This window comes from Engraulis encrasicolus, chromosome 13, assembly GCF_034702125.1.
Source record: "Engraulis encrasicolus isolate BLACKSEA-1 chromosome 13, IST_EnEncr_1.0, whole genome shotgun sequence".
NCBI classification, from domain to species: domain Eukaryota; kingdom Metazoa; phylum Chordata; class Actinopteri; order Clupeiformes; family Engraulidae; genus Engraulis; species Engraulis encrasicolus.
In genome coordinates, this window is record NC_085869.1 from 18,742,533 (window position 1) to 18,756,176 (window position 13,644).

General features: G+C 43.2%; 1 protein-coding gene across 1 annotated transcript in view; it reads left to right on the top strand.

Annotated features, from left to right (window-relative positions):
• The first annotated feature begins 403 nt into the window (after window positions 1-403).
• Window positions 404-13,644, top strand: part of stk24a (serine/threonine kinase 24a (STE20 homolog, yeast)) — a 23,676-nt gene continuing 10,435 nt past the window's right edge. The window contains exons 1-6 of the mRNA XM_063213350.1: window positions 404-552; window positions 1,222-1,304; window positions 6,459-6,689; window positions 11,114-11,170; window positions 11,509-11,617; window positions 12,215-12,372. Coding sequence (XP_063069420.1) covers window positions 1,239-1,304; window positions 6,459-6,689; window positions 11,114-11,170; window positions 11,509-11,617; window positions 12,215-12,372 — 621 coding nt within the window. The 5' untranslated portion in view covers window positions 404-552; window positions 1,222-1,238. The remainder of the gene's footprint in view (window positions 553-1,221; window positions 1,305-6,458; window positions 6,690-11,113; window positions 11,171-11,508; window positions 11,618-12,214; window positions 12,373-13,644) is intronic.

The following is a 13,644-nucleotide window of genomic DNA, read 5'->3' on the forward strand; positions in this document are numbered from 1 at the left end:
TATTTAGGCTACCATTATCTCTAACACGCCCTGTCTGCCTTGAGTGCAAATGATGGTCTCTAGATTCTATTAAAAAATGCAAAGGGGACCAGACAGCCTGGGAAGAAAGGAGTCACCGGAGCATCTTCAGATGTGGAAAGTAACTTGTTTTATTGGGCAAGCGCCAAGACATGGCGCTTGCCGAATAAAACAAGTTACTTTCCACATCTGAAGATGCTCCGGTGACTCCTTTCTTCCCCTGCATTTACCAAGTCCTTTCCCGAGACGCACCAGATTGTGAAGTGCAGGAGCGTGGAGGATATCTCTCTTTGCTACGGGACCAGACAGCCTGTTGTAGAATTCTAGCCTATCAGAGAAATTGGGGTTCATACCGCAAGCTCCGCCTTTCGACAAATGACAACTTTCAAGATGGCGGAAGTTGGACGTAGAAAGTGATGAGGATAGTCTAACAGAGCATCAAAACGATCTATCTGATATGTGTGTTGCTGTGCTCTTTTGGATATTTACCATAGACATGTGTGGCGGAAACGTTTAAGGCTGTCATTTGGACTGGTGAGAAATTACGACCGGATATTTTTAAAATATTCGTAATTATTATTGGTTAGTTCTAGTTGAGGTAGCGAGAGTTGGCATCAAGCCGCTTTAGCTAGCTGGTCTCTAGCTGGTAAGCTAAGTTACTTTGTCTGGACAGGATATTACTTGATATAACTGGCTGATGTCCATCAGATGGCAATTATTCGTAGCAAACGTATCTGGCAATTGAGAGGAATAGCTGTCCATACTTCGCCTAATGTTTATTTCTGACGATGTCTGTTGACGTAGCCTAGCTTGTGTGCAAGCAATGGCAGGCAACTTAACTTGTTTTCGTTTCTTGTTTAGGTATTAGCTTTAGCTAGCGCTAGACGTTTGCAAGATACAATAACATCCATTCATTTAATGAATTATTCTTCATCCTACCGGCATTAATGTAACTCCTGCATGTTTATGTGACGTCTTCAAGGACTTCAGCCAGTCCATGGCACTGAGTTTATCTAGCTCTGTTCTCAACATCATCGCCAAATTAACGTAAAAGCAGATCAAATGGGTGTTTATTACTTGCAAAGTTCTTACGGATTTCATTGCGCTCTGACAAGTTGACTCAGAATATCAGAACGTTCTAAATAAGGAAGTGAAGCATTGTATGGAGATGTGTCTCGTGAACTGACAGCTCACTTTCTACAGCTTTCTGAATAGACGACATGGCTCAGTCTCCTGCTCAGTCTCCGGCTCCGTCTCCTGCCCCCAGCGGATTATCAGCCATGCAGGTAAGTCTCAACATGTCTGATGTTAAAACGTTATTTTTTGTGTCAGGCGTATCTGACTGTGCACTTCAGTAGCAACCGAACATGCCCTTAAATCCATAGAGATCAAAGATTCAAGAGTAACGTGTGTGTCATGTGGATGGAATCTAAGTGCAGGTCCATTAGACATAAAGTATGAAAAGGCCAGTGGTCTCATTGGACTGAAGCATTGAGGTCATCTCCATATTAAATGAGACTCCCTTAGAGAATGGTCAAAGAGCATTTCTTTCAGTAAGCCTGGCCACAAGTAGTAGCCTACACAAGACAATACTGAAACCTTTGAAGCAAAAGGTCACTGAAAATGTGCATGGCCTTGCCTCCGACTCTTTGTATGCCGTTGTCCTTTCTTTGTAGTTTGATCCCCCTTAGTTTAAGGCATAGTACCTTTGGAATGTGACTGAACTCTGAACATAATCTTGATTAAGATTACCTGTTGATTATCAGAAACAGTGCAGTGCAGCTCACATTTATCTTAAAATCAGATTTGTTCCTGGATTGAAGTCTTAAACTTGAAGTAATCTATTATTATTAATAATTATTATTTTTATTTGCCATTGGTGTTGGAGTAGGCTACCGGGCTGCTTAGTCGTAGTCTCTCAACCAGTGCGGCCTCTTATTGGTCTCAGAGTTGTGTCATTTGCCAATTTGTTGTATAATTTTGCAACTATTTTACGTCCTGATGCCAAGGTGTTTATAAGTACGATACGACAAACTTTGGAAAACTGCACTCTCAAAAGATGGGACTCGTGTCTGTGTAACTGAGGTGTTCCTTCGCAGTCTGCAACTTGAGGCTTGAACCCGCCACCTCCTAGTGCAGTGGTTCTTCTTAACCTGGGGTGCGGCCACCCCCTGGGGGTGCGCCAGAGATTCCTGGGGGTGCGCAGAAATTTGTTTGTGTTGAGGTTGTGACCAAAATTGTTGCAAACATTATAGTTAGGTCAAATTAAGACTAAATTATAACATATGGTCCCTATTTAAGTCATTAAGGTATTGATAAATGTCTCAAGCAAGAATCATTGTAATTAATCACTTAAAACATTTTTTGGTGCATATACACGTGCGGAAGTTTGTGTTGGGGGTGTGAGGCTTGTCTTCTGCACAGGAAAGGGGGTGCGTTAATTAAAAAAGGTTAAGAACCACTAGTGAACGCATCAGTTTGTGCATGGGAGGCACAGCACGATACCGCTGAGCTAAAGGATCAGTCCGGATCAGGAGGGAGGTTTACTAACGTTCCATGCCACACTCTGCTAGTTGGCCTCCATTACATCTGTCAGGCCTGATGAAGGTCTAGTACCGAAACGTTGTTTATTAAAGAAAGAACAGCGAAATGATCAGTGTGCGGGAGTTTCTTCAAACTATTGCTGAGTGACCCATGGTGCCATCTCCGACGCACCTGCCAGCTGAGGTGTGCGAAAAAAGCCGAAGTTTTATGATGATGGAGATGACAGGACAGGACACGGCCGGGCAGGGCAGGGCAGGGCAGGGCAGGGCAGTAGGGATGCACCGATACCAGAGATTCTTTAAGTATAGAGATATGCCAACATAATAGGTTTCTATGGGCACCTAACATGACCAGGTTCCGCTCTGCCTAAAGGGGCGTGTTATAATACTCCTAGCATTGAATAGAACAGTCCTTAAGTCTGCCTAAAGGGGGATTTCTCCCTCCTCCCCCTTGCAATAATAGAACCCGGAAACAATGGGCCAATGGAACCTCTCTCTCTCTACTCTCTCTGCCGATACCGATACTGGTATCAGTATCGGCACCCGATACTGCTCATTATACTCGTACTCGTACTCGTCAAGCACTTGCCGATACCAGGAACGATACTGCTATTAGACAAAACAATAAAAGGACAATAAAAATATCACAGGTGGAAAAAAAACAAGGCCATGTATTTATTTTCATTGTATTTTGGTGATAAAAGGTATCGGTATCGGCAAGTACACACATTAGTGTACTCGTACTTGTATCGGTTTTCAAAAAAGCGGTGTCGGTGCATACCTACAGGGCAGGGCAGTGTGGGGTCTGTCCATCACAGCTGGACGTTCAGAATGTCTGGCTCACTACGCCCAGATGCTGGAGCTGGGCTTAAGTCAAACCCACGTTTCCAGAGGGAGACTTCCGCAGCATTAATAGCAAGACAATACAAGAATTGCTTGAAGAAGGTCAATAGACCGAAACATTGCTATTAAACGCTTCAAATGTGGACAGTGGGAGTGGGAGCTTTCTTGTCTTAACGTTGGTGACCCAGGGGTTCCCTTCCAACGCACCTGATCAAAGCAGGTGTGCAAGAATTCTACACAAAAGAGCAGCTTTAATAGCAACCCCCGCCACAGAACAGCTCTGCTGACTGAAGAAACAGGCCAAGTTCCCAGTGTGTGGGATTCAGACTAGCCGTGGTCCTGTTATCACAACAATGGAAAGATTTCACTCATACAAGATGACTTTTACCCAGGTGACTGTTTTTTTTTTTTTTTGGTGGCACAGTGGGCACACACACACACCCCTGTGTCGTGACGTGTGTCGTGCCTTTCTTTGGGGAATCACCTGCTCTCAGATGAGATGGCTCCTGGTGTAAATTAATGATCTGAGCATAGATTGGAATTAGTATTGGAATTGACAAACAATAAGATGGGAAGGCTAAAGTTGGGCCAGAAGACATGTTGCTTTGCACATTAACACCAGAGACATGGAGATGATGCATGGTTTGATGGTGTGCTAGTTCATCTTGAGCAGTTAGTATTGTCTGTTTGTAGAAGTGATGATTTTGTAAAAATATTACCATCATCGTCTTCTGGGAAGCTTGCACAGTCAGCTTTACTGAACGTACGGGTTATATATACACCTATGTACATCGATGTCAATAACTCTGAGTAAATTATACCAAATAAGTTGCATACACACAAGCATGACCGTATCACAAAATATCCTCAAACTGTAAGCTGCATTGCTGCAATGAATAGTCTTGGCAGGGTTGCCAGATGAGATGATGATCGTGTGCCCTTTTCTAGCCGAAGACCGCCTTCCTAAACGGCCCGATTTGGCGGGAACCCGTCCGATCTAGCAAGACCGCTCAATTTCTGGGTCTCTAATAAAACGTTTGGTGGTAGTGAGGGTGATTCCTTTCCTGGAGTGACAATATAGATGTTACGATTTGTCAAAATCTTACAGAAAATTATTGAAACTCACTTTGATAATGTTGTAGTCACAGTTTGAAATCGTATGCATTCCTATGGCTCACAGCTCTGATAGTCTTCACTGGGAGGAGCTATGTCTGTGGGAGGAGCCGCTGGGGCGGGAAAAACGCAAAGATGGCTGCGCCTAGTCAAACCGAAATTCTGCTAGTGCCTTGAAACGCCCATTGCCAGTCTAGGTTTGTATAGGTCTGTACCTTGAACCGCCCATTGCCAGTCTAGGTTAGTATCGGTCTGTGGCAACAGTCCTCTAGTAGCCTATGCATAGTGCAGAGACTCGAATGAATGGCCAATGAACAAAACATCACCACATTGCTTTCTGGAGTTGTTGAAGAGTTTCTGGAACTATGACAGGCTTTTATCCACAAGGAGACCCACCTGTGAGTACGCCAAGAGTAAGATAATAACTTGCTACTTTTTGGATTTTGACAATATTATCTTGGTCAGGTCTGGGCATAAGGCAGACTCCAGGCTATGTTTGTTATCATGTTTTTAGCATGCTTATAGCGAACTGCTATGTTCATGCAATGTCAGTTTGTAGCCTAATTTTAACTTTGTCTACAAAGTTGACATGGCTACCAGCCATGTCACGTTTTAATCCACATTCACACCTATAAGTACCCTCTCCTTTGTGCTGAGAGATGGCTAAATAATAATGGCTGGTTGAAAACACCTGTCAATGGGCCATTAGGTTGCATCTCCTGGAAAAGCCTTTCATAGTGACCTACTGGTGTACAGAACAACTTCAGCTTGATGTCAGGTATAAGTGAGGGAATTTTAATGTAAAAAAAGGATAAATATTCGAATGCATTTCAAATTTATTTGTTTGTGTGTAGTTTGTTATGTTATGCCCATTCATCTGTGGAGGTTGAATTGTTTTGTTTCTGTTGTGCGACGCGGATGGAGCTGAAATGCTCCAAGGGGTACGTGATGTCAAAAAGTTTGGGAAGCACTGCACTAGAGGATGCAAGGCCTATTTTATTGATCCACCACACACAACACCAGGGTCTGAACCACCTGATTTCAGGAGTTTCACACACACACACACACACACACACACACACACACACACACACACACACACACACACACACACACACACACACACACAAGCTCAAACTCAGCCCGTAGGCTATCTATGTAGAAACTTAAATGAGACATGCAATCCGGTAACTGTCAGGTTTATCAGCGCTCTGCATTTCCCCAGTAACTGATTGTCCTGATTTGATTGTTAATGTTTGACCTTTGTGCCGTGAAGGACCTAAGGTTGTGCTGTGTGTGGCCACCGATTCATGTGCCTTCTTGCCGTGAGATTAGATAGGCATTGATGAGCGAAATACAGAATCATAAAGTGAATGTGTAACGATGTGTGCTTGACGTGTCTTGAGGAAATACAAAATCATGATATCTAATAAACAACATTTGTCGTATAACTCTAAACTTATTTTAATTGCATTATTTCTGCTATATGTAAACTAGAAGCACTCAGAGAGCGCAGATCTCCTCCAAAAGCTGCTTGATGGAACATTTGACTATGTTACACCCTGTCTTTCTGCCTTGTTTTTGTGGTGTTAGAAACTGAAATGTTTTGCCCTGTCCCGCAATTCAATTTGTGGTCGCTAGGGGCGTCTAGATTTATAGGCCAGCAATGGTGAAGAATCTTTAACAAGGTCCTGGTTCCGGTTCGTGATCCGGATCACCACCAGAATATAATCACTTGTTCCTTGGGTCATTACCAACAACTCCACAGAGTTTCATCCAAATCCGTCCATAACTTTTTGAGTTATCCTGCTGACAAACAAACAAACAGACAGACAAACCAACGCGACCGAAAGCATAACCTCCTTGGCGGAGGTAACAAACCAACACGACCTAGAACATAACCTCCTTGGTAGAGGTAATAAAGGCCTTTTCCTTTTTCAGGGTTTCAGGGCTGACCCTGAGGAGCTGTTCACCAAGCTGGAGAAGATCGGGAAGGGCTCTTTCGGCGAGGTGTTCAAAGGCATCGACAATCGCACACAGAAAGTGATAGCCATCAAGATCATCGACCTTGAGGAGGCCGAGGACGAGATAGAGGACATCCAGCAGGAGATCACCGTCCTCAGCCAATGTGACAGTCCCTTCGTCACCAAGTACTACGGATCCTACCTGAAGGTCAGTACATGCTCCCTCCGCTTGTGATATCAAGAGAAGGAATTGGTGGTTCTAGAGTTCATTTGTAAGCAGCACCCTCTGGAGTCTGGTCTGTCACAGTGTGTAAAGTTGACCTTTGTTTTTGGGACTAGTCAGGAACATTTTACAATTTCACATTTTTTAAATGTAGTTTTGGAGTTAAGTAGTGCATTTTTTGTTATGTAGTTATGGAGTCATGTAGTGCAGTCACCCTGTAGCAATGAGGGGGTTAGGTCTTGCTCAAGGGCACTTGATGGATGGAGGTGTGGGGAGAGGTAAGGGTGGGATTTGAACCAGTAACCCTCTGAAGTTAAGGCCACGACTTCCCCACCATGATTAGGCCACGGCTGCCCGGCTATCATCAGGTCCATCATAGTCAGTCAAACACTCATGTAGATGGACCTGTTCTCAGCACTGGCCGTCAGACCCTATGGCAGCTCAGCAGAGCCGTCAGAATGTATTAATGGTGTCAAGTCAAGTCAAGTCAACTTTATTTATATAGCGCATTTCATACACATGTGCAACTCAATGTGCTTTACAAATACAAAGAGCCTTTAAAAGTATTTAAAAGCCAAAGAAGATTTCAAACATTAAGATAAAACATATGGTAAAAAGAAAATGGAAATAAATAAATAAAAACACATAATTTAAGATAAGTTGAAAAAAACAAAAAAAAAGCGCTACGGTAAAACATATGGTAGAATAAAAATTAAAATTAAATACATAAAATTCAGGTTACGGGTAGGCATCTGCAAAAAGCTTCGTCTTGAGTCAACTATGCATCGCAATACAAGGCAGGACAGTTCACTAATCGATTTGGCAAATGCCATAATCCATCTCGCATATTTTTTCAAGTTTGTATTACTTCTGTGGGCATTTCCGGAGCAAATTGACGAATTAAATTCAAGCACTTCAAAGCAATAAAAACTGCAGGACTGATCCGCACAACGGCCAATAAAATGTTGTTCAGTATTTGGCTGCTTGTATTGCCTCATGACTGATGAAAAATTTGCCTTGCTTTCATTAGAAACATAATGCATTGCAATGCATCATAGAAACGGACTGAAATGATTTGAATCTAATTGTTGCCTCCCGAATCGAATAGCGAATCTTAAGGGCAGTGCTAATGCACAGCACTAGAACTTAAGTGAGTGTAAGCTCGTAGCTACAGTGACCAAAGAGAGTGTAGTGTGTGCAGTGCTAGGCACTGAACATTGCCCTCTCGTTGGGTTCCCACTGGCATTGCCACCCAGCTCCGGTTCGTAAAGCCCTCCCAGTGCTTCTGCGGGAATGCCAGTGTTGCAACTAATGTGATAATCAAATCAGCTTTATTGAGCAATCGTGTCTGGCAAGAGGATTTCTCTTGCTGAAATCGTTTTTGGCTGTTTGCAGCCCTCCTTTAATAACCCTAATAAAACCCCCCAGTGGGCCTGTTTTGCGTTGAAACACGTTATTCATTTCAAATCGAGCCAAGTCAGTGCCAGGTATCTGGATTGCATATTGGCAGTACTGTCTCAGGGGATGTAGCAGCCTCTCTACTTTAGACCTTGGGCACTTAAAGCCACAATGATATAATATCACTGCAGATGGTGCCAAGGGAATTTCCAGAGTCTGAGCTTCTCCAGTATTTTCCAGGTACAATAACTGAATTCTGATTGGCAGCCTGACTTCCAAAGGCCAAAATCCTGCATTTTCCTCACAACCAAAGAGTTGTTACCAGCTGGACTGTTCCATGAAACGTCTTTGAGTTAATGATGCTCCTTGGATCTCCTTGACTGCCTCTTTGAGTTTGTAGTTGTAAACTGATGAAACTTCTTGGATGAGGAGAAAAACGTCTTTCCAACTCACAGAAGAAGTTCAGTTGCAAACTCTGATATAATAACATGACCTGTACGAATGAGAATCTTCACAGAATCTTCACTCTCGTCATACTGCAGTTATGAACGGTCCCCATTCATTTCTGTGGATCATTTCTGAAGTGCTTGCTGATGAAAAAAGGCTCTGTTAACTTATGTTCTGTTTTAGTGTTGTCTTTTGCATCTGTCGTCATTTTCTGCTTTTTGGGTGCTGTGGTGTGGGACAGTTAATTGGTGCATTACTAAGGGCAGTTTATTCTCTAGTAGTGAATGACAAATGTGTGACATCACGTGTGATGTGGTATGTGGGTTGTCATTTTGTGGGACAGTTCCATAACTTCAGAATTCATATTGGCCATAGGGATGATGCACTGATTGAGGCAGTCGGTTCATATGCAAAATAGGGAAGCGAAGCACTCGGAGGGTCACAGGCAGCCTCAAAATGAATGGCAGTGAACGAGAAGTCAGCGTATTGAAGGATAAAACTTGCTGTTTTGAACTTGTAATCGTCCAGGGAAACTTTCTTCAAAGTTCACAGCCTGCCTCGTGAATTCAGGGAAATGACAAAAAAAGTGGGACAAACATACGTACATCCAGATGACCACGAACATTTGTAGAATCCACAGTCCCCCCCATCAGCTCAGTTTGACAGCTGTCAAAACGCTCCCGGAGAAGTTCTATTATGAGAGGTTCCACTCGCCACTTTTCCGGGTACTGCACTGTAGGGGCGCCAACGGAGGACTGCAGACTGCATTCAGAATGAATGGGCTGCGCTCTCGTCTCGACAGCGCCCCTAACTGCAGGCATGATGTCTCATTCACCGCAATTGCCATGTGCTTACAAATAGTGTACCCTCCGAATGCTCCGCCCGCTGGGTGCGTTCTGACAGCTGTCAAACTGAGTTTTATCCTTCAATACGCTGGCTTCTCGTTCACTGCCATTGATTTTGAGGCTGCCTGTGACCCTCCGAGTGCTCCGCCTCCCTATTTTGCATATGAACCGACTGCCTCAATACTTATACTCGTACTTGTCAAACACTTGCCGATACCAGGTACCGACTGCTATTACATGAAAGAATGCAACATCTCGCCACGTTCCGTTGATTTAAAAGCAGCATGGAAAAAAGTGCCGCCTCATACATTTTCTAACATTGAAATCTGCATGGAAATGGACAAGAAGACAAATCACAAGGCTGTGCATTTATTGTCATTGTATGTTGGGGGTAAAAGTATTGTTATTATTGTCATCGGCAAGTACAGAAATGAGTATAATTGTACTCATATCGTTTTTTTTTTAGTGGTATTGTACCTTCAGTGTGACCCGTTCTGCCCTTTGCTCTTCAATCTGTGGTAGGCCTACACTTTGAAGTCAAGTACCCTATACACACTAGATTGTATGTTGGAAAATGGTGTGCGAGACTTCAGTTCACGTGTCCTGCTGACGGGAAGCGGGTGACAGAAATGTCTTGGGTGCATGCGGGGGAGCAGGGTTAAGTGCTCATGTTAATTGCGGCCCACATACCACCTGGATTTGGCTGTGAAATGTCCCAGGTGAGGATGAATAGACCCATCATCGCAGGATCCTGTCTTTCTAATTAAATATGGTCCGCTAATTATAGATTCCATGCTTATAAGAGAAAAAAACACAAATGAGGCTGGTCAGAGGTTGCTAGTTTCTCTAAAAGTGAAACATTTACATTATATTACACTTAGTTGACACTTTTGACTTTACAGATATTACAGGGTATTGGTTACAGTCCCTGGAGCAATGTGCCTTGGTCACGGGCACTTCAAAAGGAGTGAGGAAAGGATTGATAAGGGTGGGGATTGAACCTACAACCTTGTGATCTACAGTCCGTGATCTACTAACCATTATACCACGGCTGCCACTCACTGTCTGTTTGAGAAAGACTCAGGTCAGACTGGACGTACATAATTGTGCAGAGCTATGGGCTGTGAGCTCATGTCAAAGTAGCTAGCTTTCCAGGAAGTAGAAAGGCAAACATTAAAAGCATTGCAGATAGAAGTCAAAGTGCAGCAGTTCCTCCCGTCCTGTCCTGTTGGTTGTGGACTTGTGACGCAAGGCTCAACGTCAATGATGATTGAATCATGCTTTTGCGAGATATTGAATAATTAGTAGTTCAGATACGCCGCGCTCTTCCGTGTGGTACGCCTCCAGTTGAATTACTTAGAAGGTGAGAAAGTGGATCGCACTCGGGCTCTTCTTTTCTTCTTTTTATTTCGTATTTTTTACATTTTTTTACACTTCTGCTATGTAAAAAATAAGAAATAAAAAGAAGAAAAGAAGAACCCGAGTGCGATCCACTTTCTCACCTTCTGAGATATTGAATAATACCTCCAAGTTCATTACCTCATTTGCAATCGGGACGATTTATGGGACACCCCCATCATCATCATTTTCTGCTATTTGGCTGCTGTAGTGTGGGACTGTTTATTGGTGCATTAATGGGCAGTATATTCTCTTGTCATTGACAAATGTCTGACATCATTCATGTGTAATGTGGGACGTCTTTGTCATTTTTTGTTACAGGACACAAAGTTATGGATCATCATGGAGTATTTAGGGGGTGGATCAGCTCTAGATTTGGTAAGGTCATACAGTACTGTGTGTGTGTGTGTGTGTGTGCGCGTGCACATGACCGTGTGTGTGTGTGCGTGCACATGACCGTGTGTGTGTGTGCGTGCACATGACCGTGTGTGTGTGTGTGCGTGCACATGACCGTGTGTGTGTGTGCGTGCACATGACCGTGTGTGTGTGTGTGTGTGTGTGTGTGTGTGTGTGTGTGTGTGTGTGTGTGTGTGTGTGTGTGTGTGTGTGTGTGTGTGTGTGTGTGTGTGTGTGTGTGTGTGTGTGTGTGTGTGCCAAGTAGGTGCTTGAAACTTCCACATCCACTCATGCTGTTTCTCATTTGTCTGCCAATCAAGATGGAGCCAGGGGCCATGGACGAGTCCCAAATCGCCACCATCCTCCGCGAGATCCTAAAGGGCCTGGAGTACCTGCACTCAGAGAAGAAGATCCACCGAGATATTAAAGGTACAACCTTCTGACATGCACAACCTGATGAAAACTTAAGTGTCCTGTCCCCTTTCTTCATCAAGAGACCTGACTGATATGGGATCATCCCTCTCATCTGGGCTGATCTTTTTTTTTCTTCCCGAATATATTTTTGGGGCTTCTTGGGCAATTATTCATGACAGAACATTAACACAGACAGAAAGCAAGTGGGGACAGAGAGACGGGGAAGGTTCGGCAGATTTTGCGCTTTTTTTTTAAAGCCGTATTTCAATGATTGAGGTTTACCTGGATTTGGATGAATGAAAATCCTCAGACATCTCAGTGTGTTTTTTCTTTTTCTTTTTTTTTTTTTAAATTATTTTTGTTTCTTAACAATTTCAAGATATGAAAAAGAAAAAAGGAGAGGAAAAAAAACTAACAAAAACACGCGCACACAGACACAACATAAACAAACAATATACTGTCCGTAAATGGGATACGACTCAAGTTGGTAAATAACGTCCCATATGTTCAATTAGTCACTGCTATGTAAATAATCCAGAGTCCATCTGTAGTCCTAATCTGTGGGTCAAATCCTCCATGACACAAGTGTGTTTTTTTTTGCTTGTTCTGCAGCTGCAAACGTGCTGCTGTCGGAGCAGGGCGATGTGAAGCTGGCGGACTTTGGCGTGGCGGGCCAGCTGACTGATACGCAGATCAAGAGGAACACCTTCGTGGGCACGCCCTTCTGGATGGCACCCGAGGTCATCCAGCAATCTGCATACGACTCAAAGGTGAAACAGAACACAATCAGACACACACACACACACATACACACACACACACACACACACGCTCGCGCGCACACATACACACACACACGCTCTCGCGCACACACACGTACGCACACGCTCACACACGTACACAGATAAGATTAAGCTTTGCCTTTTATAACTGTGGATAGTTTCTGATTAAAGTTTGAGTCGTAAAAATAAAGTGTTTTTTAAAAGAGTACGGAAGCAGGGCAGAAAACATGTGCAACATTGCAAACTAAAGATGCACGATATATATCGGTTTCCCTAAAATATCGGCTGATATGTTTTTTTTTTATATATCGGCCCAATATAAAAAATCTCCAATAAAATATCCGATAATTTAATGAAAATGCGGGAACTGCGTTCAAGCCTAGTAGCGTCTTCTACTTTAATATTTTCATTCAGGCCTGGTAGGCGAAACAAGCCTGTGACAGAGATTCTAGGAGTATTATCAAAGATTCTTTTAATTCATAATAGACCGTCTCTGGTATTATCTTATCCAGTCTCTCTGCCTGTGTGTTGCTGTGACTCGGAGTCTCTTATCACATGACCGAGTCACATCACATGACCGCCAGCCAGGCAATGGCTTTTGTTTTTAATGTTTGAATGGACTATGAGTTAAACATGAACTGAGATCGCCAAAACTGCCAACTTTTAACCTTTGCTTTTAACATTGTGGATTTACTAAGGCCCTTGGACTGCTTATAAACATCTAAACATGTGAGTTTTCCCAACGCGAGAGGGTGAGTTCAGGCACCGAACTCGCAACATGTTTGTTTGCAATGCTTTTAAACACTTAGTGAAATGCTAACAAGGTCTAAGAACAACAAGAAGGCAAACTATTTACAATCTGCAAATGTTTATTGATTTTAAGTAAGGTTGCAAAGTGCCACTAGTGAAAGTAGTTAGGCTACAAACATTTACCTTTTCTCCCAGCATCTCTAGCTGCAGTGTTAACAGGGTGCGCACCTCTGAAATACTGTGTGTTCACCGAGTGGGTTGCATTCATGCACAGGGGCGAATCTAGCCATTTTGGGGCCCTAGGCAAAATATAAAGATGGGGCCCTCAAAAGTTACACAGAAAATGCTGTGTTTTGGTGTTATTTTAGTGTTTTGTCTCATATATATATCTTCAATTACTTCACATAAGTGACAAATTAAGGTCCCATCTATTTTTTGTGTATGTGTTCACCATGATTAGTGTGACTGCTGGGGCCCCTATGGAGGACAGATTTGATCTGGGCCCTAGGC